The sequence below is a fragment of the Tenebrio molitor genome, chromosome 2 (genome assembly GCF_963966145.1).
Source record: "Tenebrio molitor chromosome 2, icTenMoli1.1, whole genome shotgun sequence".
In the NCBI taxonomy this organism is placed as follows: domain Eukaryota; kingdom Metazoa; phylum Arthropoda; class Insecta; order Coleoptera; family Tenebrionidae; genus Tenebrio; species Tenebrio molitor.
In genome coordinates, this window is record NC_091047.1 from 8,029,950 (window position 1) to 8,055,077 (window position 25,128).

Below are 25,128 nucleotides of genomic sequence, written 5' to 3' on the forward strand. Positions count from 1 at the left end.
GACTTCAGGTGACGCTGTCATCAGGACTGAAACATCAGTGCAGTTGTAACACTCTACAAGAACTCCAGTTTTGTCTACTGTCGGTCTTATGTCACACTTTGAGCATTCATCGTCGTTGTAGGGTATTTCCCCATACATTTGATCATCGTCTTCGCTTTTGTTGGGGCAAAATGTATAAATATCCTTGCAGAAACAATCGTTAAAATTTAGATAATGTCGTAAGTTGGGTCAAATGTACCTTAACTATTTCAATATTCACTTCGCGCGATTCTTCCTGAACTCGGTCATCGCGGATGTCAGCGTTGAAGTTCTCGTCTCCAAAAGGGTACTCTACACTTTTAGGGGCCACATACTCACCCTAGATGCATCACGATTTGTGAATAAATGAATGTATTGTGTGAAAATTTATTACCATGTTTAAACTGAGAAGATTATAATATATTAACAAAAGGATTAGTTTGGACATTTTTCACTAGAATTTTGCGTAAACGTTAATCACAATTTTGATTGTCTTGACAATTTTAAATATCATAAACAAAAACAAACAATTATTAATCCAATTACCAATAATACTTATATTCAAAATATTACTATATATAAATCTCATACATAACAAAATATAGTGCTATTTTAAACAGATATACAACTTTATAATACTTGATATAACAAAAATACAGCCTAAAAATAATACATAAAATATTCGATTTTGATCTAGACAGTAATCACGATGAAAGATGACTTGCCAATATGACAAAAATACTTTGTTCAATTAATTTACACAGTAAAGACTAATTTTTCAAGGGGTCTAAGCTTTCCAGGGAAAAATCATCGTTTCCAAAACTAATTCCACGACTAAATCCGGTCTACAAGCCAAAATAAACAAATATAAATTAAAAAAAACTATACTCGTTGTTGATTTGAATAATAACAATTTACTCTAATCTCACATCATTTATTAGAAAAAAATATGATGCCTACATCCAGGACTTTTACTGATAGTTTTTGACAGTTCGTGGTGAGGTAGATGTCACGGCTGGACGTGAGATTAGACCAAATTTAGATGGGTCACATTACAGAATCTCTATTACCTTCATTTCCAAAATTCTTTTATCTAACAATCCGATGGCATTTTCGATATCTTGTGATGTAGTAGCAGCTGAGCTAAAATCGCCCATTTCGAACGGATCGAAAGTTTTATCATTGGTTGTTACACTAAAACAAAACCCTTAGCACTTATTTCGGACATTTCGCCAGCATTTTACTTGTTGGTGATTTGTGTAGTCGTCTGTGGACTGAACGGACCCGTGCCGAACAGATCTTGCCCTACAGTCCTGGCGGCGTTCGTCTCGTTATTATTATTAAGATTGGCTCTCCTGGCGGCCTTTGGGGGTGGTGCAACTGAAACGAACAGTAAATAAGAGAGTCCTCGGCGTGTGCCGCAACAGTACTTAATGGAGGACTCGAGGCGCTCCCGTTCGTGCTGGAGAACGCGTTGGTGTGATTGTTTTCAAACGAGCGCGGATCAAAATCATTGTCTTGGTCGAATTCGTTCAGGAGCAGTCCTTCCAACTTGGTTCCGACAGCAGGAGTATTCTCGAAAGCTCGCGGGGGAATGGGAGGAGCTAAAAGTCACAGTGTAATTTGCGTTTCCGGCATAATCCGCTCATTACCATTTCCGTTGGTGTTGTCCGAACTAAAATCTACCAGTTTCTTGGCGGTTCCGTTCACTTGTTCGAAGTTGTCGTTCGAACTGACACTCGTCGCGAGGGGAACCTCGAGGATGTTCTTCATCTCGTGCTTCCTCAAGTACTGATCCAGTTCCGGTCTGATGTTGCTGAAATGCGAAATATCCAAAAGTCTTTGTTTGTAAATGTTGTTTTCTTGCTCCAATCTCTTGATTTTCTGCTGGGTTATCATGGCTCTCCTTTGAGACTCCAAGTCTTTGCCTGAAGTCTCCAAGAATCTCTTGTAGGCCAACTCAAACGCTTGTCCGATCGTCAGCGTGATTTCTTCGGCGAGTTTGTCGGAAATGAAGACGAAGCACTCGTGTTTCTCTTCAGCATCATTGTCCACTGCAACAGAAAATTGTAACACTTGAAAATCGGACCAGCAATTGGAATACCTTGGTTCGGTTGTTTGGCGATGAACGAGAAGAACTTCTTCTCCCCTTTGTCGTCGGCGCAGTACGATATCCTGTGCAAGGGAAACTGATGGAGGATCACGTGGGTCCTGGGCTCCTGGATGGCGACTCCATCTATGCTGATCGTGAGCTCGACTTTCCGCGTTTTGGCACCGGTTTCGCTCTTGCGTAGTTGTTGAGTGAACCTCAACTTCCTTATTCCCTCTTTGACTACTTCTATACCTTTTGGTTGATCTACAACTGTGTTGCCTAGGAATTTGACCAGATATGCTATGTGTCCCTTTTGGAGAGCGTCGGGTGGGTGGATCCACTTGCGTTCCCCGTTCGTTCCGTTGGTGTTTTTACTGTTCAGCTTTCCTTGTGTGTTTTGGGCCCATTTCAGCAAAGTAGACATTCTGTAATAAAAATCCAACGTCAACTGACACGTTCGCGATCCGCTACAGTTTGCCTCAAGAGTGGGAAAGTATTCTGGGAACAATGGAGTTCTTCAAACAATTTATGTTAAAGAGTAATACTTTTCACTTTTATTCAGTCGCAAATTATGCAAACGGCGAGGTTAAAGAACCCACCGCGGGGTCCCATTGTACTGGAACACATCAATGGCTGAAGAATCTTCCGCCGGTTTTAACGGGTGGTATGCGACAAACTCGTCTAACCAATCCTGTTACGCTTTTTGTAATTGCAGAAGAATTTAGGTGGAAGCTTTAAAAACGACAAGGAAGGATTGTTCGTCCGTTGCGACACCGAAGATCGTTAACGTTGAGTAAAACGCCGATAAATACAGTTTGTAGCACGTTGCTAGCTTCCGCGGTGGTAGTTATTGTGTCATGGATGCTGCCGGTTTCCATTCGTATAATGCAGACATCCGGCGTTAAATTGACTCAGAACACAATCCCGACGATGGCATTCAGATGAAGTACAAAAGCATTTATTAATTATCTTCCAACTGGTTTCCTGTTGGGAAAGAGGACCTCACAATTAAGGTGTCTGGTTCAGAAGGCGCCGCTAATTAATTTGGGTGACTGCCAACGATTCTGCTCATTATATTCGCATCAAGAAAGTGTAATAAAAAAGGAAGACTGCGGCAATGACCCATTTACAAGCAACAAGTTGCAAGTTTAAGCATCAACTAACAATTATGGTTATTCTAATGCGTTTCGCAATTTGTTGCAGTCAATACCGTAGAGGTGTTCTCAAGGATGTTTAAAAAATTATTGCGAGATGAACAACAATATCTGTGACATTTTTGCCGCCACGTGATCATATTTATTCGTTTCATATAAATAAAAACGAATAAATTTGCATGAAATTATTCCGATTCGGAGAATAGCATGACGTCAGCTTTGTGCAACTGTCACTAATGTCGTTAGAGCTTGTAATATGGAGCTCGATGCACATCGCCCTTGAGGGGAAATGCTTGCAAACCTTTCACTCTTCTAATTTGAATTTTCAAATTTTTATAAAATGAAAATCATTGTTCAAACTTCAAACACGTGTTGTCCTTGTTTTTGTCAGGGAACATACAAATGCTGTCCGACAAAAAGTTCGAGGAAGTGAATGTAATTGAAAACAGAGCTTGCAAAGCGAAGAAAAAAATTCTGGCAAGTTGTAACTGGCAATTTGTGTGCAGTTAACATACTGTTGTCGGCTGATGTCTTCATTTGAATAAATAACTTGCAAGATTCCGTTCTAAGTGGCCATAATGTCGACACAAATTGCTGGTAAAATTGGATTTGTGTAAAAAATAACATCCGAAGCTGCATCTTGTTTCAAACAAAATGAATAAACTCTTCTCATCGCGTCTGTCTTTTTAAAATCTTCCAAAGTTGCAAGACCAGACAGACTTGATCAGTCTTGTTACTAGTCCGAAAACAAAGAAAACAACGTTCTTCTTCATTCTTCGACTTGATTGGACTGGAGAAATTAAGTGAATTTTTTTAACAATCTAAAAATCATTTCGAGTAGCGGTGGAGGTAAAAATTTTAACAATTCATTTCAAGAAGTGCTCTGGAATGAAGAAATTTGCGATAAATTAAATGAAAGCTGCAAATTCCACGATTGTTAATTGGATTAAAATATTGAAGAGAATTAACACTCCAGTTTATGTTGCGCTTTCAGAGTTTATTAAATGATACGTTTAGATGGGCTTTTACAGGTTAATGCATTTAGTTCTCGTTAAAGGCACGAAAGGAAAAGTAACTTTTTATTTCTACATAAAATCAACCAGACCGTTTAAAGTATGTGGATTTAATAGTTAATTAAAAATTTCAATAAATATACACTAAGTTTTGTTTACAATTGGTCGAGATTGCGCAAAGTGTATGACTTGTCAAAATTCGAATTATATAATAAGTGTTCAATGTTGACAAAACCATTCATTAAAAAACAATCAGTTTATAGTTAAATATTGACTGGAAACAAGATTTTGTACCTAGTGGTGGCAGTTTCGAACAAAAAATGTCCAAATCGTCCAAGACATAAAACGGATTTATCTCCTGACACGGATCAGATGTCAATAAAAACCGAGTTGACGACAATTTCGCTTATAAAAATGTAGGTCTATAAAACGAAACATTTTCAAGAAAAACTCTGTCCCTGGAATGGTTACGTTTTGACTTGGAATCGTTTTTGTGTACTCCTCACCAAAAATAATACAAAGCGCCAAGAAGCTAGTCATTAAAAATTTGCAAGTTCAACGACGTTGATAATTATTAGTTTCCTTTAAAACTCGCTCTCTTGTTTCGTTTTTTACACTGTGAACTGGTCCTATATGTTCAGGTGGAGGCGTAATTAATACAGCCAATCTTGCAACACAAACCTCCATTGAAAATTAACAACCGTTTTAGTTTTTTACGTGATTGAATTCTATTTTTAAAAATGCATTAATTGAAGCAGTCCAGTTGCAATTGATTTTCTGAACAGTGTAGGAATCAGGATGTTGGTAATTGCAGGTTGGAGGTGTTAATATTCTCATTATGGTCCCATTGTGTTCGTTACCCAAGTTGCGAACATTAGCAACTAATTATGGACGTACGTAACACGTTTTTGAAATTTAATTTCATTTTTCACGTTCACTTCGTTCAAATTTACACATCATCTCGCACTCTTGGCGAGTGAGGAAATTTGCCCCAAAGAAAAATTTAATAGGTGAATAAATAACAGACGTATAGTACAATCGAGTGCTATAAATAAATTTATGGGCTCTATTGTACGGTCTATTGTGATGTCATGTGGCACCAATAATAACAAACTATATAAAATATAGGTCACAATTGGCATGTGGTAAAGTTACTGAAGTGTAATTTTTGACAGCACTAAGCTTGTATAATTTTTTTTTCAAAGAATATAATCCAGGAAACTTTTATTAATTGGCGTCTTGTACTGATAGAATTTTTATGTGGAAATATTTCATGGTCGAATCAGCAATGAATAATTATCGCTCAGTAATGTTAGTAATGTGTTATCAGTCGTTTTATTGGTAGAAAATCGGCATTTTTAACTAAATTAATTTTTTCAACATTCCAATGTCGCAACACAAAACTCTCCAGTGAGCATCACAATAAAGAGAGACAATCATGATGTGCAAATTTGGAAGTGTGATAATAAACTTGACGAACTGTTGGACATCTGTTACACGTAAATAAATTAACGACCACTCACTGGCATTTCGTCGTTAAAATTGCGAATTAACTTTTTCTCGAGAAGTAACTGTAAAGATGTGAAGGTACAAATCGAAAATGTTGTATTGTCTTTAATCAGTGACAATCACAGCGCTGAATTCAGACAGTAGTAATTTTGTACCGTAAATACATTATTAACAAACGCATCTGCGAGAAGGCTGAAGGCAAATTGTGCTCGACTCTTAACCTGACGTCTGTATCTAGATTGTGGATCATGCAAAAGAATTTTTTAATAAGCGTATTCATCTCGATGCTAATCCAAGTGCTACTTTAGACCGCCACGTCAATTTAGGCATTATGTCCGCCGAAATTTAATAACATCCAAGATGACTGGCCTATTGTGGCCTAGTGTAAATGCGACACGCAACTCTTCACTCACTAATTTCACTAACCTAGAAACTTTTTACTCGGCAAAAATTGAATTTCTACAAACAATTTTTACGTTGGTGACTGCTTTTATTGCAGACTCGGATGTAATCGTAAAATGTGTAAGTTGTAACGTATGCATGATGGCACTTCTTTTAAGATAAGGAAAATAAACAGGAGGTCTACACGTAACGGAAGTGTGGCAGGTCTTGGAAGTGAGACTTTTCCAGTGAGAAATCTTGTAAAATTTCACTTCCACCGAGTGCAAAAGAATTTTACATTTCCGCACAAAATCGTCTTGTGCTGTGGCCACAGATTAACTGCAAGCCATGACATAAGCAGGTTTACGACCATTAAAAAATTAATAATAACTTGCACTTAATTGAAACGGGCCATAAAAATATTTTACTTAGTATACATGACCTGCAACAAAATCATATTTATCAGTTCCATAACTTACGGGGTTTTAAATGAAAGTACTCCGATATGCTTTCTAATGGCTTTGCTGGACACTAATTATTTACAAGTGACAAAAAGCAGAGCCTTTTTATCGTCTGACATTCCAAGTACCTGGCCACGAGATGATAAAACCACGATAATAGCGAGTGATCTACGTTTCTTTTCAGGAAAAAATTGCGACAATGCCAAGGTGAACATTTTGAATTTTTCATTAACAAAATTGGTGAGGCGACCTCGTCTTGGTATGGAAGGCCGCACCGCCAGTCTTCTTTCTGCATATTCGAGCTAATTCCATTGATTATAGTAACAATGGCAAAAGAAAGCAAAACGCGGTCGAATTATTGTTACAAGACAACAATTACGGCCGCCATTACTGTAATCACCGGTAACAAGTTCTTTCATTGACCAGAACCTGACCGAAGCTCGAGTTCATTCCAAGCCATCAGTCCAAGAAATGTCTGGCTGTACTTTTGATTTCAATTACGACATTCTTCTTGATCGTGACGGTCCACGCCACCAACATCTATAATCTTCGGTCTTTTGGTGTTATTGTTAAGCCCGTCACGGCGAATCAATCGATCAAACATATAATTGTGCGTGTTTACAATGCGTACAAAAAATATGATATTCGATTGTAATACAAAAGTGGGCGTTGCGTAATTTAAACGGATGCGAACTGCTTATTTTCCTGGATGTGTCCACAGACCAGACATGAAACGGTCATCAATTCCAACGGTTCTTTGTCGACGTTTCTGCCTCATTAGTATTTAGCAGGCAAAAGCTGGAGTGTGAAGAAAATTTGTTTGGAGGAGGCGAAGAAGAAGTTTATCAAACAGCTGGCGTTGCAGTTGCACTCAAGGAGTAATCGCAATTTAATCATGTGAAGTTGAAGAGACAATAGAATGATTATTACGGTAACGGAAACGTGAAACAATGGCATGAAGTGCGGCTCAAGTCGAAATAATTTTTAGTTGATATAATGTGGTCAATTAAGACATTTCATGCCGTATCCGGCTTAAACCAAGCGATTAATGCGGAGTTACGGCTTTTAGTAAACCTTGAAAAATCAATAGCTGAAAATGTTGCATATTCCAGCGATTAGTGTACCAGATGCGGGTGTGTAGTACCGGAGCGGACCAGATACGAATTTGCTTTCAATGGTACCGCCCGCCTACATTATGTAAAGTTCCTGTGGCGTTTGAAAAACAGCAATTGTGACGTCAGCGTCATCTGCAGTGGCATTGGAACGAATAAATTTGTATAATTTCACAAGGTAAATGACCGTTTTGTACGACGGCTGCCTCCGAATGCGACCACCACACTTATTGGAAATACGGACGAAATCTCGTCCTGAATCTGAATCGGGCGTGGAACCGCAAACATCCAGCCAACAACAATTATTTCAAACGCAACAACCATGAAACGTACTCGTTACCGTCGGTTTAGTGGGACAAAAGAAAGGAAAAGGCAATAAAGAAAAAGATTTATCGTAATAACACATCAAGAGTGACAGCGAAAAATTTTCGCTGACACAGTTTTCCATCGCTCCCAACCGCTTTCACCGAATTTTTCACGGATTTTCGCTGATCTGACGCTGTTGCTGGCCGGACTAGCTAGGAAGTACGTTCGATCGGGCGAAGGTGAATGTGTAAATGTGCAAAACGTGCACACTATCTTATTAAGGTCGTCATCTATTGTTCGGTTTGTAAGAGCCGGCCCTGCAAAGCTGTAATTCTTGCATTTTTTCTAAGATGAATAATTTATGGGGACGGGTATGTAAATACCGAGTGGCATACTGTAATAGCTGATTTTAAAGGATGTGCCACAAAAAATTTGACATTGAAGATAATTATTAATTACTACCTATTACATCAAGTTTTTGTCAAAATTGTAAGGATTATCACTGGGATAGAAAAAATGGACGCGTGGAACACTTTTTCTGTGACTAAATGTTTCACTGTTGCGGTAATAGTGAAAATGACTTTTAGGAATTAAATTCGCTTATGGCGCTACTGAAAGGTTACCGCAACAAAAATTTATGACTAGGGAAGGGTCAACTGACAGTTAAGTATCTAGTTATTACTTTTGCATCTATAGTTAGTTATATTGCACTGTAATGACAGGAATTATTATTTGACACCTCCTACTGAGACAACAACCACTTAGTTAGACCAACATAGACTGCAGAGCCGGTTTGCAAAATTTTTAGTCTTGCTTCAAGCCACTGAACAGCCCCTTTCATTCGTTTACCTATAAACATGTTTTTTTTTAATTTGGCGTCGAAATTGACGTTGAAGAGTCGATTGTGAGTGAATAACTCGTCTTAAAAACACTGGTTTTTCAAACGGCGGCTTAAAAACACAAACAACGCAAAAAGTGAGGTTAGATTTAAACAGCTGATGAACCACTTGTCTTAAAAAAGACTGGATATTAAAAATTAATATGAAAAACACAAACACGAATTTTTTTAAACAAAGTCAGACTGGACATTAGATACAAATCACTATTCGAGTCATGTCCTGTTCAATATCCCAAGCCAAAGACCGATCATGTTTGTTTATGTCCACTATTGGTTTCTTTGTTGGGTTATTTACCCTTGTAAGCAATGGTTCCTGTAAAATAACGTTAAGAATCTCTTTATCAATAATATTCCTTTTGGAGAAAACTAAAAATTGAAATATTTATTGTTTATCTCGAAATAGGTTTATTTTATCGACATCAAAAAGGTATCTACATATACCAATTTCACGTAAAAGAGCTTTGCTTTTTGACAGTGATGTTAAAAACTGGAAAATTTGGAATTGGAGAGCCTGAAGGTGCTACGCCCACAAGGACGTTATTCAGAATTAGAATAGGTTCTCCCAAATTCCTTCAAATGAGGAAAGTTATTATGAAATGATAATACAGACTCAATCAATAAATTTAAAAAAAATCCCGCATGGGACAAACTTTTTGCTAAGCTCTGTATAAACAGTTTTAAACCATTTTGTAAAGTCGTTAAAAAGAATCAAATTAACAAATCAATGTTAAGCACCAATTCAGCCGATTTCCTAAAAAATAGATAATAATATAATAACACTATGATACCTGAATTGTTTCATCATGCAAGTTTTCATCAACCTTTCTTGGAGCTCTAAATTTTGTTGGCAGAGTCAAAGAGAATCTGCCTACAAGAAAATAATGTCGATACCCATTTCCACAATTTCATTATTGAAAAGGGCATCAATCACCAACAGTACGGCTTCGTTTTTCTTGAGTTTCAATTTCTTAACCTAATCCATTACTAAATGAATTTGACTTCGTCGTCAGATCGATTTCCGTTCCTTTTGACAAACTTACGGTTCAAGTTGCGAGGTTTCACTCGAACAGAAGCTACGCTATAATTACTGTTGCATAAGGATTTTTATAGTGCATTTTTACAGTCGGAGGTAAATGGTAATATCGTTGATGACAACATAAAAAATTACTCTTTTATTGTTATGAAATGACTCGTTCTCTATTAACAGGTTTACAGTTGTGGGAAGCGCTGTTCAACCGTTCAGTTTTTAAATGATTGTTAACTGATTGACAAGTGCAAGTTTTCAAAAGTAGGTAGCCTCCACGTGAACAGAAAATTGTAATAAAACTGGATTTGAAATAGAATGTAAAGTAGCATGTTTTACAGACTTGGACATGTTTATATAATGAGATTTTCAAGTAGGAAAGTGGATGTTGAAAATGAATTCTATTGCCCAAGGAGGCAGTTGACAAGTACTCCACTGTTGAAATTTGTTCAAGCAAAGACAAGCCTGAAATTTCAATTTTCACGTTTTCATTATTTCTGAAGGAGTGTCGCCAGAGTTTAATCTGGAATTATTGAGGTTAATTCGCAAACAACGAATTGGAATTATCGCCAATTTTTATAGTTTATTATGTGTGTATAACTGTTCCAGTAAACAGTGTAAAACTAACATTGCACCTTGTCAAATTAAACACAAATAACACAATCTGTTTTCTTTGTTGAAACTCAATATTTAGTCGCATTGTAACACACATTGGTTATCACTGATAGCAAATAATTTTGGGAAATGGATATGAAGAGTGCGATTGCCAAATGTATGTATGGTTCGTTCAACAAAAACTGGACCAGTGAACAGTGAATCAACGTGAATTATGGACCTTTGTGTCAGCAAATGAAAGCAGTGAGTCATGGGAAAATGTACATTTGCACGAGAAAAGTCTCACTGTGGTAACAAATATTTTTTTATTATTAACGAACCATGTTGCAAAATTATCGCACACCGGAGTAATAGCCCTAGCGACAATTAGATACGCAAGAGTCCATTAAAAATGCAACAATGTGCATTCCATTGTTTCACGATAACGATTTAGAGTGGTTACTGTTCCTTTAAAAAATTCCAAGAAGATTTCTAACCACAATGCGAACAATCGATAATATTGAAATTTTGTGGATTGTTGTGGTGTTGATGTTGTTTCTGGCTGAAAGGAGGTTCCATGAGGTAAAACAGAAAGAATTTCCCTACATCCATCAGCTTTAGAAATTTAAATTTTAAAATGTTGTTTATACACACACACACTGTTAGTAATTGTTTGTATTTTTATTTTTTATGTGCGTATGAAAGTGAGGAAAGTTTTATTATTTATGTTATTGCTCGAATATCAGGTTTGATAGATATTCGTGCAACATCTGCATAATTAACTATGTACTTTTATATAGGTGGGAAGGTTACACACACGAGCGCAGCGCGTTTCGTAATCCTTGTGCAAAATATGTTTTATACATAACTAGCATTTTTGCAACATCATTGTCTTTGTAAAATAAAACTATTATGAGAAAAAATATTAATAAAGCTTCAAAACGTTAATTAGTAGCATTTACATTGCGTCATACTAAAGCATGCATACTGCTTGTAAACTACAGATAAAGATCAAAGCTGCCAACCACATAAAACAGAAACAGAAAGCGCCGAAGGTAGCTGCACCAATTTTACTTTTTATCTAATGGATAGATACTGGATAGTAATGAACTAGACTTTATTTTGTTTATTAAGGATGGCACAGAATAGAGTTCTTAAAACATCACGTTTTAAAAGTCCTGTAATCTACATGTCTCTTCTGGGTAGTTACTAAATAGACCCAACTGAAGATAGCTGCTAAGAAAACCTTAGATCTTACAATTAGAAGATTGTTCAAGTTTCCAGAATTCTTTAAATCTTCACTGTCAAAAATGTACATCTTTAATAAACTTAAAAATGTTTGTACAGTTTTCAATCAGACAAAAACAAAACTTGCTAGAAAAACCCAACAGTTGTATGATTGATTTTAAAATCAGATTCCAAGAAAGCTTCTCTCTTAGTGCAGCTAAATATGGAATACTCAGAAATGTAAAAACTTGATTGAATAATAGAACGGTGTCTTCTACACTTCTGTACAATATAAATAAATTAGAAAATATATTTCTGATGAATTATGAAATTGCTAACAGGAAACTTGATCCATTTCTCATTTGTACATTGTAAAATAGCTTCCAAATTTCTCCATGACTAATCACTTTTTTGCACAATATTCTGCTCTTTGGTCCTTCCCTCTCCACTGTCGCTGAGTAAGATTTCGGTCCGAACAAGAAAATTCTGGTAGAATAATTGTGTTAATTACTTTTTATTCGAAAACCTGAATTATTCTGCGCTTCATCGATATCACCCGCTGTAAAAAAACTTCAAAGCGGCACTAATTATAATTCTTATTAGCTTGTTGTCTGCCTTGAAAAAAAAACGATGATATGCACAAGCGAAAATATTTTGTTTGAGAAGAAAACAAGCGAGACTAATTCGTTTATCTAAATTTATGTTCACAGCAGTGTGTATTTATAAAAATGATCGTACTGATACATATTCATCACCCATATACGGAAATATTTCTCGTTGGAGTGATAAATAATAATTGTGGAAACAAAAAATGTATCGAACAGTGTTGGATATGCAGCTGGAATTTTTTAATGGACAGGTAGTGCTGCACATCTGTGATTTTTTATTAATATCGGTATGGATTATTTTTATTATTTGTAAGTCGTGCATCTGGCACACCTGCATCGCAGGTCCCATTGTTTATTTATCAGAAAACAAACCGTGACAGCCGTTTCCATTACGTAATAGATGTCGGTGTTTGCAAAAATTTCCTTGCCCAAAGACAACCAATTCCTCGCCTCTTCGTCTGCATAACACCCATGTTTCAATCGTCATTGAACGATCAAGGCTACCGTCGTGAACTAATACACAACTTTTGTCTCCATTTGGATATAATTCCGGAATGCACGTGCTTTCCGTACCAGAACATAGCTGGTACGATACACTTTTTGGTCCCGGAGTTTTACCAAAACAAATCCAAAACGTGACGAATTTTTCTAAATAAGTCAAAGTGAAAGTAGTGCAAACAGTGAGTGTTTATGTTTTGCCATACCACTTTATGGTTTTATAATCAGACGAGTAGGTTCCGTTGGTTATCAAATTGACGATTTTCACCGAATTTATGTTGGGACGAATATGATTTTTTCCAGTGTGCTCGTGGCGGTCGCCTTTAGGCTGTGTGAAAGTGGCTTTGAAAAAAAATGTACTCACGCAAAAAACTAATTTTGTGATTTTCTTGCGGCTTGTAGGTCACAGAAACGATATAAAAATTCTTGAGAAGAGTAACTTCCTGCGAATATCAATAGACCTTTCTATTCCGAACAAAGCGCTAAACGTGACTGAAAAGTCCGCTAGAAAGTCAAAACCGATACCTTAAACAGTCCTCGGAAGTTTTCACCTTAACACATTTTTTTAAATTATTTAATCGGAACGAAACAATAAAATCCGCATAAAAGAACATTCACCCGCGCCGATCTCTAATACACATCAATTTATGAATTGTAACTGTCGTATTATTAGCACCGAGTGTCTATTAATAAGAGTAAATCTATTGTACTTACTTGTTGAGTTTATTACTTGATTGTACACTAAGAACTAAAGTTAACTGAACAATTTAGCGTACTGCTTCTCTGCCATGGTTAACGCGCAACTAAAAAACACCCACCTCGAAAACAGGTTGTTAAAGGTGCTGCCACAGCGACGGCGTAAACATGAAATTATCAAGCTGGCATGGACGTCGACCAGGGAGGGGCGAAGGCAAATTTCAAACATTATTCGCAATGTCAACAATAACATTTTCCACTGGGTCAGCATCAAATATCGAGGTTTTCATTTTGCAAAAACTTAGATAAGTTTCAAGGCTGCTGTGATAGGCTGATAGGCGCCATTAAGGCAATGACAAAGCCATAGAAAACATTTACTTATTGCATAATTTTTACGTTTTGACATTTTTTGAAATATTTTTTTGATTAAAGGTTCTCTTCGTCTTTCTGATGCACTAAAATATGTAATAATGAATTCACTAAAATGTTACGGGAATTGAGGCATCGGGCAAAAATGATGATACATAATCTTAAAAAAATGTTTTCTCAAGAGTTTCTGGTGTTTAGGAAATTTGTTCTCTTACGATAAATGATCACTCGGTCACCCATTTATTGTGATACCTTAATAAAAATTGACGAAAATGACAGGGCATTAAAATATTTTGAAATTTGACAAAGAGAAGATGACGACAATTAATGTGATATAAAATGTTACCACCTATACCTTTTTCACACTAGAACATTTTCTACTATGTCAAAGAATGACATTGACGACCAAAATTTATTGCTCGTCACTGTACGGAAATAGAATTTCGAGCAGTATTGTCAATGTCATAATCATAACATAAACTCTAAAACAACCTTTACGCTAATAACCTCATTTTTTACTCTTGTCATGTTTTTGTCTTTTTGATATTCAAAAATTATGATTAGTGGCATAATAACGGGTGGGCAACAGATGAAAGCGGTGATTTAATTAAGTAAAGTCAATGCAATTGATTCAAAACTCAAAAACTGACTGCGTGACTGACACAGAAAAGTTTAATTTTTAAATGTCGGTCATGAATTCATGATGACAGTAAGAGGTGGTTTACAGAAATTTTGTTGAAGTGACAGAAAAATTCTGTTTCCGCAACTGTACAATTCCGGCCAAAAAATGTCGTCCACCCTTTTCCTGTCATTTCACAACAATTGGGTTCTAATTTAAAAATGAGTAAGCCGCAGTCGCAAGAGAAACTTATCCAAATTAAATTTGTATTTTTGCACTCTGGGACGAAGCGTTCCCGACGAACCGTTACGATCTTTTTGTGTTTTAGAAAGTTTACAAATTTTTGTATTCGTGATATTAAACACATTTATAATTCATTATCTCATTTTTTAAATCTAATACCTACCTTCCCATCTACTACAACGACCGATATTACCTTTCACTTCAAACAACCGACAGCTGCTCAGTGACTCGGTTATTTTTCAACTAACATTTAAAATTAGGTACTCATACATTTCAAAACTGAATTGTACATACTTACATAAACTGCGCACCGTTTGTAGTGCTTCTTGTATTTTTCTACCTATGTGAACATAACAGATGTTAAACAGTTGCTTTCCCCCAAGTGAAAAAATATGTACCTGTGTGTATAGACGTTTTGTTCGTAAGCTTTACCGTTAATTCGCTTTTGTAAAATACCAATCGGAGTATTTTTACGTTGTGGCGTGTTTTAATAAGTTGAGGCAGTTCTTGGCATAATTTATTATCAGTTAAAACGTTCGATAACAATCTTAAACTTTTATAATATTGCTTTAAAACTCATCGACTAGTTCTACCACAGATAAAAGCGTTAATTTATCATATAGTAGCAGCTATAGGCAGGTATGACTTACTATTATTGCATTTTACAGTCCATGTGCGGCTTATCGAAAATGCAACTGATAATGACTAGAACCAATAAATAAAATTCCATTGATATGTCTACCTATCCCGACTTATTCAAAAAAATCCATTCAAAATACTTGTACTTAGTCTATTTATTTGTTTGGATGACTAGAAGAAGCGCATTGCGGAAATGAAACCACTTCAGAGATCGGAGTTCCCAGGACTTGCTCGCAAACTATGTCCAGTTCCTTGTCCAACATTAACGAATTGATCTGTTCCTCGTTCAACATATCGACACTAAAAAATGCATCCTTGTACTACCGTTCACGACAAAATGGCGGACATCTGTACCTAGAGAGACTTTCTGTATCCGAATTATCTTCTTCTGCAGTGAGATAAGTCAGAGTCTTCTCCAAAGGGCTGGGAATTTTCTTGGCACTGCTTTTGGTTTTGTCTTCGGTTAAACCCGGTTTGGGTTCGCTGTTTCGCCGTTCAGTCAGAGAGCTTATGTTCAGCATCATTATTCCGTGAGAAAATATTTCTTTTACTTTTTCCCCCGTTGGACCCAGAATGTTATCAAGGCTTTGACGACGGCCTACAACACACAGAACACTCATGGTTGCCTGTATTTTTTTTTCAATTAATAGAAACGATTTAGAATGTGATGCTGCCGGCTATATCTACCGTTATTAAGAATAATTTAAAAACAGAATATTATTGGACGAGCGTGTAATGATGGCTATTTCCCACGAGCATGACGTTTGCAACACTAGTAGCGAATCATTCGAGTGGGTAATAGCCATTACACGCGAGTTAATAAGACACTTTTTCTACAAAGTACAAATTTTCTTCATCAAAATTTATTTATGACATTTCCCAATAATTGTGACAGTTGATTGGTCAAACCCACAATGAATCATTAGTCACGACTGAAGTGTGGTAATGAATATTATTAATTAATAAACGCATACATAATGAATGTATTATTTAATGGGGGTGGAACAATGTAGATCTTACTGGAACTTAATGCACTATCTTCATTTTTCGCCGAAGACCGCGATATCCAGTTGGCGATGTTGGTGTCCAGCTTCATTTTGTTCTTGATGGAAGTCAACTCATTGTCGATCTTTGGGTTGGGCAAAGTTTTTTGCTTGACCAATCTGGGCTTATCTCCATCTTCCCCGTCCAACTTCCTGTACGGGACATCCTCTTCGGGGCTGGACGAATCCAAATTGATCTCCGTCCACTCACTGGAATGACTTTGAGCAACGCTCGGATTCTCAACTGGAGAAATCGGCGACCCGTTCAAGCGGACGTTCTTGTAACCCTCCACTTCTTCCATTCTGGACGTGACCGGACTCGCTGAGGCCCCCAAATTCGACGGAAGACTCTTGTACTCATCGACCAATTCTTGAGCGTCATCCAGGAACGACTCGTTGGAATCCTGGCTTCTCTGCTTATTCGGCGGCGGCAAGAGCGACGCTTTTCTGCGCGTTTGGTGGATCTCGTCAGATATCTGCTCCAAGTTTCTTAGCGCTTCGGCGTAAGTCAGTTTCGCGGTGGCTACTTGAGATTCGTAATGTTGGACCTTAGATTTCTGTTGTTCCAGGAGGTGGTTAAAGTGAGCTTTCATTTCATAATACGGCCTTGAAAAATAACGGTATTCAACAAGGGCGTTAAATAAATATGGGGCAGATTTAAGAAGCACTAATGGAAAGAAACGGAAAATAAAAATACTTACAACAGCATTAATTCGTGCTGTGATAAAATGTTACTGAGAGTCATGAGGGAGCGTCGAATGGATAAACTATAAAAGCAAAATAAAATAACGAACATAACGTGAATTCAAAATAAATTTAGTAACGTGTCAAAGCTACCTGCTCTTAGCAATAGCCCTTTTAAGATCCTTTTGCAAGCTTTGTACTTTAGCGTTAGCCGCTTCGTGTTTCACGCACGCGAATCTGTGTTCGGTTCCGGCAATACCTCTATCTCGCTCGGCATCATTCACTCTTTGCGTGGCATGGTTCAACATCTCCTGCCAGGCGGGATCTGCACATTATGAATTATAACACCAAATAAATGTCACGTCAGTCATATTTACCCAAGGTGCGCCCCCCTAGACCCTGCTCTGCTAAATAAACCATCTCTCTTGCAGCACTGTGTGCACTGTTAGCCCTTTCAAACTTCATCGCGGCGATCTGCGTCTGTTTCAAAGCCTCATTCGCACAAAACCTTGCCTCGTAGTAGGGCTTTGCCCTCTCGACACACATTCCTAACTTGGCTCGAAGCGCGTCCACTCGAGCCGTACTATCACATAATAATTGGCGAAAAGAATTTCTGCTTTCATCTAATTCGACTTCCAACTTGTTAATATCGTCTGTGGCATTGTTTAAACGTTCCAGTTCTATGTGTACTCTCGGATCAACTGTGTCAGCATATTCGGCACCATTTTCACACATTATAATTAAGTTAGAGTATTGTCAATTGATTTCTTGTCCTTATCGAACTGTGAATGAAAGGTACTTGACTTATTGCATTGTTGGTGCTTGTCGTATGCCTAGAACTACAAATTAACAAATAAAAACAAAATTTGAGGTTGACAAGTCAGGTGAATGTCAGCGATGTCGGCCATGTCACATTACATTACAGGCGCAACAATATAATCGTCATCTGCAGAATATAGATTTTGGCGAATTTTGCCCATTTTTAGAATAAAAAGGGTGAGAAGTGTCGTGGGGTGGTATTATGGGGTGAAATTTGTCTGTCACGTCTGCAGCTTAAAATATGTATTACGCAAAATATAGCAGAATGATTTTTGACAGAACAATCTGTCGAACAATCCAAACAAATGGTGTAAGATTGGTTGCCTACCAATTTAGTCCTTCAAGAAATTCTTTAATTTGTATATTTATTTCATAAAGGAAACTTTCATTTTGACAATTATTGGTTGCTACATTAATTTTGCAAAGGATAAAAGTGAAATAGAAATAGCAACAGTTGCAGTTTTTACAATAAGATATAATAAAATAAGATTTGAAGATGCAGAATGTGAAATGTCAAAATTGGCTGCAAGGATAACAAGAAAAATGAAATTTGGCTTAAGTCGAGATAATGAATATAAATATAGATTATAGATAATGAATATAAATGTAAAATAAAACTTTGAAACTGAAAAAATCGGTTATAGGTCTGAAAACCCAGTATGAAAAATGATTCGGTTTCAGAATATTTTCTGTACGGAGAGTGATGTTGCAAAGTTAGTGAAAACTTCACTAACTTGTTACAACTAAAAATGAATAAATGTTGGGAAGGTGAGTCATCTCGTTTTCTGGGCCAAAAACCAAAAACTCTTTGGAAACGTGTTACGTTGACAAAAGAGCGAATTTTTAACAGTAGGTTTACTGCACATCTATGCATACGAATTCGAAATTTTAAATGATCGTTGTCATTATGACCGGTGCTGTAAATGCAAATTAAATTAATGAAAAATTATCGCTACTGGCATTTAATTGAGTGGAAAATCCTGTTTTAAAATTGAAAAAAATTAAGGCGCCAGAATAGAAAATGTGTTCAGATTTTCTCCGCCGAGTAAAACTCGGAGAACGTTAATCTATGATGAAAACATATGCAAATTCGAAAGAAGACGAAGCAGTGCGTCAGCTCTTGATGTTTCAAAATTCGAAATTCGTAACACTAAATAAACATTCGTTTTCACTCGAGCGGCGAATAATGATTAATGATAATTTCTGGTTGACCAAAAACGCCATTATTTCGGACGAAAGAGTGAAAAAATGTGAAACGATCGCAGCCTTCGGAGTCCTTAATTGGTGGAACAACTGCGACAAATACACGTTAGGCTAACATGTTATTTTGATTGTCTAATAGGCCCTCGCTCCAGTGATTTCTTTCCAAAGTGACAGTGAAAACGATAATAAAAATATTCATCAGTTCGTCAACGATTTCCTTGTGGGCCTAGACATTTGGCCTTGACAGTAACATTATAATGATTGGATAAGCAAGACAGGGAGCTGCAAGTTCTAGGCCATACTTTCACATACTTTCTTCTCTCGAACTGTGCGATGACTTCTCTCTACACACCACGCGCACAAATACGATCTATATTGCCGTCGTTAAACGAAAACTTTCTTTGCATAATGGAAACGCCACGTTTTAATTAATGAGTGGTACACGTATATGGCAGCACGCTGAAATTCGTATAATAAATTTTGAAAGTAAAAATCGATTTGAATGTATAAATTTTGGAAATTCTGTATTTGTTATAATTGCTGTAGAAATTTTTTGCAAACTTTCTTTTTTAACACTGCCTTCCAGTTGACAAGCTATTAAATCGTTCATATCATGTGGCAAATAATTATTCGGTTTCGCCGAGAATTACTCGTGTTTGTTTTTGATCAACTGTCCGTGATTAAGGTTTCTACCAGAGTTCCTTCAGTTTTTTTAGAAAACAGAGTGGAAAATAGGCACACCTTAAATTTAAACTGTACATACAATAAACAAAACGTAAACAATTTATCGCTTTGTAGGTCGACGTTTATAAATATTATGTGTTCAATAAATTGTAATTAAGTACATAGTATGGGGATCGAATTCATAATGAGCCATTGTGAGAAGGAAACATTTAGTCTCATTTTCATGCATCGAGTGTAATTGATGGGAACCAGTTCTTCGAAATACGCATGCGATGCTACAAATTTACATTGCATTGTTCATACACTCGTCATTAATTGGGGAAATTCGTTCAGAACCGACTTTTACATTAATACACTCCTAAAAAATTCTCCTCGATTGTTAACACACTGCGAGCTCTTATCCGGTAGGAAAGAACCACGGACACGTCGTGTCCATGTCGAGCAGCTGAGGAGGTCGCCTGGAAAATTTTACTCCATCACGTAAAAGCGAGACGCCAAAATCGACTTTCCAAATTTCCAACGACCATATTATAATAAATGCAATAAGTAGAAATGTTTTTGATTAGAAAAAATACCGTGACCCAGGTCAGTTTCAATATATCAAAGACGCTTTCGGATCGCTTAAACTAGTTCAAAACCGATGCAAAACAACTAATCACTTTTTTCGAGTGGAAGTGGTGCGGATTTTGTCCAAATTGGGTTACCGAAAAAAAAACTAATGTTAATTTAATTTATTGACAATTATTATTAGCTGATGATGTCAAACGACTTTCATTTTCCAGGTAAACATTAACGGAAGTCCAGTATAATTTTTTATGCGTTGAATAACAACACGTGATCGCGTAATTATTGCTCTTCGAATTTGACACAAAAATCTCAACAGGAGGTTTACAAGATGGACATGCACACGTGCTGCTTGACTCATCCGGCCATCCTTATGGTTTTAGTGGACCTATTTCAGATTTTTGAAAATACGAAATTCTTTCTGTTTATAATTGCGCCAAATTTTTTGAATTTGTGTGGGCCGTTTTATGGTTAAGTTCAGTTATATTGAACGGGAAGGACATCACTTATAGGCTATAATTACTGTCATCTTACGTATTTGGATATGTGCCACTTAAACCATTGAAATCTGAAGATATACGACGGCTTTTAAATCGGAAATGGAAAATGAAAAAGCAGGACGTCGTGATCTATAATGGTAGTTAGTTAGGAGGCGGAGAACAGTAATTTTTGATGTTTACAAATATAAACAAATTAGTAAAATTAGTATAATAACAGTAATTATTATTATTAACAGCGTGCTAATACAAATTTAGGACAAACAAAAACACAACAGGTCTAAATATTAGACAAGATCATATTTTAAGGATATTTCCAGATTTTTTTCTTTAATATTTTCGAACAAGACAGCAGCAAAAAAATTTGAAGCAGGCAGAAGATGAATTCAGCAACGTTATAACTTATAAAGTTCAATAAAAATTAAATTAGAGTAGAGGTCTGTTGTAAATGTTTCCAGTACCTATCTAAGGTTTTTATTTTTCCGCATTCAGTGCTTTAATAAACAACACTTTTTTAAAAATATCACATATTATAGTATATTAAAGAACGAGTTTTATAAGGGTTGATTTGGCGCACGAGTCTCAAGTGTAGAAAATGACCCGTAGGGGAGTTTTGTATGGGACGAGTGCACCACTGACCTTATAAAACGAGTTTTTTATGTTATTTTTTAGAATTTGCACCCTTGTTTTAATTTTTAAATAAAAAAATGAAATTATCAAATTCTAGGGAATTTTGTATTAATTGGTAATTCCAGGTAACGGATGCAACTACATCTGCAACATATGTTAAAAAGTAGAGTTTGAACATTAATATTGGAAGTTTTTTTGTATAAATGACAATAATACACTGAAATATTGATAAACATTTTCTTAGAGACGCAGATTCTAAAAACATATTTTATAACCTTCTTTTTAACATATCCCCTGCAACAAACAATTTATTTTAAACGTTATTTTAAATGTTAAATGACAAGTCGGGTGTGTTTGTAATAAAAATAAAGAAATTTTCTAAGGAAATATATCTAGTGCAAACTATAGCGAGGAGAAAGGATTTACTGGCGTTCATGATATTTAAATAAGCAGAGAAAATGCTATTTGTTTATCATTACTTCGTTATGAATGCAGCTTAACTGCACATAACTGCCTTTTCCTGATGCTTTTTTACATTAATATTTTTTTGTAGAACTATTTTTCTATTTACCTTTCAAATGTGAACTAATTTATACATGTATAAAGGCCTTTCCTATTTCATTCCCTTAATTTAACCATATTTGTTGTTACAGAAAAGAGAAGTCATTGGCCATGTTAAACATTTTCTTTATGTCCGATTTTTTTTCTGTCAAGTCTTTTAAAAATTCTTCAAAAGTGGAGTAGAGCAATATCGAGTTAATTGAAATAGGTATTATTCTTTTTTTAATAATTAAAATTATCTATACATAGTAAAAACGTTTTACATGTGAGTTGTCAAACTCTAGGTCGCTTGAAATTTATGATTGAAATTTAGTGAGAAATCTGTCATACTCATAAATGTCAAATAGGTAAAGTCTGTTTTTTTATACTCAATTGTCAAAGTGTTGTCAGGTTGGCAGAAAATTCGAAACAGTGAATTTTATAAATCACGTTTGAAACATTGGCTTTTGAAATTGTCACCGATTGTCACATTTGACAATTTAAATTTAAATTAAAACACATGTCTTACACATAAACATATGCAACATAACCTCAATAATGATCTAGGGGAAATCTAGGGTGAAATTGAGATAGAACTGGACCAAATGTCAATGATTTTTAACATACACTTTAGTCTTTTTCTGTATTTTGACACTGACAATTGATTATAAAAAAAAAACGGACTACACCTTATATACGCGCTTAGTTACTTTTCCTGGTAGAGCCAACTTAACGATAAGTTCCCAGTCCACATTTATAAAGTTCCGACCATACATTTGTACCTACATTCAAAAACACTTTTGTAAAAGTGAATAGTTCGTCAGATTTTTTTTATCACCGCTGGCTGAACTTATTCAAAAATATATATTGAAAGAATATTAATTTGACATGAAGCTCGAGGCTATCACGCAGAATATGGATTTTTTTTTGAAGGGTTGTCGGTGTTGAGTTTTGAATGATTTTTCATTGAGAATTTAGAAAGCTTAGGGTGAAATACGAAGATAATTTATCATCTATTGTCCCTGGCAGTAATATTAACTTCACTGAACAATTGACCAGTTGATAGTTAAAAGTAAAAGAGGCTCCAACTAAATCTAATAGGTACTGGTATGTTATTATGTATCTAAAAATAAATATTCATTAATAAGCAATAGGTAAGTGAGACTTTTTAAATAAAGTCAGTTTTACAGGGTGTATTTTTAAAATGTGCCGAAATTTTACCTGCGAGGTTGTAGGACAACGTAGAAAACTAAAAGCAATTTAAAAAAATTGTAGCTCAAACAATTAATGTCATTTTATTTTTTGACATAGAATTTTTTAAATATTTTTTCCGAGTTCTACAGAGCGCCCAGAAATGTGGTAGCAACTTTTACACAAAGTGTCACAAGATGGCACTTTCGAAAAGCCAAATTTGTTCAATCTTGCAACATTCAATTTTTGAATTTTTTCAAAAGAATATGTTAAGGAGGTGTTCCGAACAAATTTGTCGAGATGTTGCTCGAAGGGTTCAGTTATGCATTGAGCATAATGGCGGTCAATTTGAACATTTTCAATAAAATTTAAATTTGAATGTTTTACGTTTGACAATTCTTGACATTTATTTATCTCAATTTAGATAGCGGCGTTGCCATGCATAAAAAAGGTCTCTGTAAAAAAGTGTCATCTTGCGGGACCAATCGAAAAACTTGCTACCACATTTCTGGGCGCTCTGTACATGAAGCCAGTAGCTCGTGATTAAAATATCTGCACAACTTTCAAATTCACCCTGTATACAGGCACAAGGTGTTTTCGAAGTCGAGCCGTTCCTTGTAACACGAGATACTATACATTATTCTTAAGAATTTTAGCCTAAATCTTCTTAGTAAAATATTTGTATTAACGGAGATAATTGATTGTATATTTTTATTGTTTTCTAAAATTTTGAATCCGGTCCTGTCTATTTCTCCGCTGTACTAGATTAATAAAATAACTGACGTGGCCCAGGATGGTGTCTTTCTGTAAATCGCTCTGCGTACTCTGGACGCTGCAGCTGCATTCTGATAACGTGATAACATTGCCCAACTATCTGTGAGCTCATTATTTTCGTAATGATAAAGCCATTTCGACCAATTAGTTGACAACTCTGACAGTATTTTTGATTAACGTCCATGCTCATTTGTTTTTTTTTGTCAATTCTAATTTCTAACAAATCAGTGCAAATTTGAGCAGGACCGGTTTCAAAATTTTCAAAAAAATTAACTTATTGTATCTTCATTGCCGTACACATTTTACTATGGTGATTTTGGCTAAAACTCTTTAGAACAACGCATACTATCACATGTTAAAAGGAACGCCTCAACTTCCAAAACACCCTGTATACTTGCTTAGTTGTCATCTAGGATTTCACAAGGACCGTCTAGATATCCGTGGGAATAAATTTCAACTAAAATCGTATTATGAAAATGAATAGATGAACAGAACTAATTTTTGGTTAACCGGTTTAACGCGGAACATAAATTATTTTAATACATACAGTTAAAAATCCCCATGGTTTAATTATTAACAAAAAATCACTGCTTATGCCTCTTTGTTAATACATTTCACAGTCGATTTACCATTTTTTGCGGTTTTAAAATATGAAGATTTTAAACCGGTAGCTCTCTAATTATTATTTGAATTTTTTCCGGGTATCAGAGAAAGAATCTGAACTTTTTTTTTATTGTACTAGTTGGTTTTGTAATAAATTTCGATTTTCCAAAAATGTCACGTATTGTATGTTGAAAACAAACAACAATCATTGCAATTTGTTTGTGATTATGTTTGGTACCTAAATTAGATGTGGGTATGCGTTACAACAGTATCCTGCTTTTTAAATATCTCCTGAGAAAAAAGTGGGTAAATTGGTTCCGCACGCACTGGCAATTGTAAAAGTAACTACAAAATCTAGTCTGTACTGTACTGTTTTTGCGAAATAGAAATGATCGTTTCCTGAAAAAAATTATTATGTGCGATGAAAGATGGCAA

At 35.8% G+C, this 25,128-nt stretch overlaps 2 protein-coding genes across 5 annotated transcripts; both read right to left on the reverse strand.

Moving 5' to 3' along the window:
• Positions 1 to 391: 391 nt before the first annotated feature.
• ced-6 (PTB domain-containing adapter protein ced-6) lies at positions 392 to 13,767 on the reverse strand. 2 transcript variants are annotated; one of them, XM_069037931.1, is made up of 7 exons: positions 13,610 to 13,767; positions 2,123 to 2,535; positions 1,671 to 2,072; positions 1,449 to 1,622; positions 1,263 to 1,398; positions 1,089 to 1,212; positions 392 to 863 (listed from the first exon to the last, which is right to left on the reverse strand). In XM_069037931.1, exons 2-7 carry the CDS (start codon positions 2,532 to 2,534, stop codon positions 789 to 791), a joined length of 1,323 nt encoding a protein of 440 aa, XP_068894032.1. In that variant the 5' UTR covers position 2,535; positions 13,610 to 13,767; the 3' UTR covers positions 392 to 788. The 2 variants fall into 2 exon arrangements, with proteins under 2 accessions (XP_068894032.1, XP_068894033.1); XM_069037932.1 differs by lacking the exon at positions 13,610 to 13,767 and adding an exon at positions 13,260 to 13,283 and having other exon boundaries at positions 549 to 863.
• Positions 13,768 to 15,326: 1,559 nt separating this feature from the next.
• LOC138123289 (SH3 domain-binding protein 5-like) lies at positions 15,327 to 18,251 on the reverse strand. Of its 3 annotated transcripts, none has more exons than XM_069037926.1 (6): positions 17,566 to 18,251; positions 17,342 to 17,513; positions 17,206 to 17,271; positions 16,497 to 17,110; positions 15,816 to 16,059; positions 15,327 to 15,761 (listed from the first exon to the last, which is right to left on the reverse strand). In XM_069037926.1, the coding sequence occupies exons 1-6, from the start codon at positions 17,921 to 17,923 to the stop codon at positions 15,617 to 15,619; spliced, it is 1,599 nt and encodes a 532-aa protein (XP_068894027.1). In that variant the 5' UTR covers positions 17,924 to 18,251; the 3' UTR covers positions 15,327 to 15,616. The 3 variants fall into 3 exon arrangements, with proteins under 3 accessions (XP_068894027.1, XP_068894026.1, XP_068894028.1); XM_069037925.1 differs by having other exon boundaries at positions 16,482 to 17,110; positions 17,566 to 18,249; XM_069037927.1 differs by lacking the exon at positions 17,206 to 17,271 and having other exon boundaries at positions 16,482 to 17,110.
• Positions 18,252 to 25,128: the final 6,877 nt, after the last annotated feature.

What these genes read in the sequence shown, in the direction of transcription:
- ced-6 (XM_069037931.1), bottom strand. Translation starts at nt 2,534, where the DNA reads ATGTCTACTTTGCTGAAATGGGCCCAAAACACACAAGGAAAGCTGAAC. An exon ending in GGACAACACCAACGGAAATG is followed by an intron (nt 1,623 to 1,670) that starts GTAATGAGCGGA and finishes TGTGACTTTTAG; the next exon opens with CTCCTCCCATTCCCCCGCGA. An exon ending in AAAGAATTTTGGAAATGAAG is followed by an intron (nt 864 to 1,088) that starts GTAATAGAGATT and finishes TTTGGCTTGTAG; the next exon opens with ACCGGATTTAGTCGTGGAAT.
- LOC138123289 (XM_069037925.1), bottom strand. Translation starts at nt 17,923, where the DNA reads ATGTGTGAAAATGGTGCCGAATATGCTGACACAGTTGATCCGAGAGTA. An exon ending in TCTAGGGGGGCGCACCTTGG is followed by an intron (nt 17,514 to 17,565) that starts GTAAATATGACT and finishes CATAATGTGCAG; the next exon opens with ATCCCGCCTGGCAGGAGATG. An exon ending in GATACAGAAAGTCTCTCTAG is followed by an intron (nt 15,762 to 15,815) that starts GTACAGATGTCC and finishes TGCATTTTTTAG; the next exon opens with TGTCGATATGTTGAACGAGG.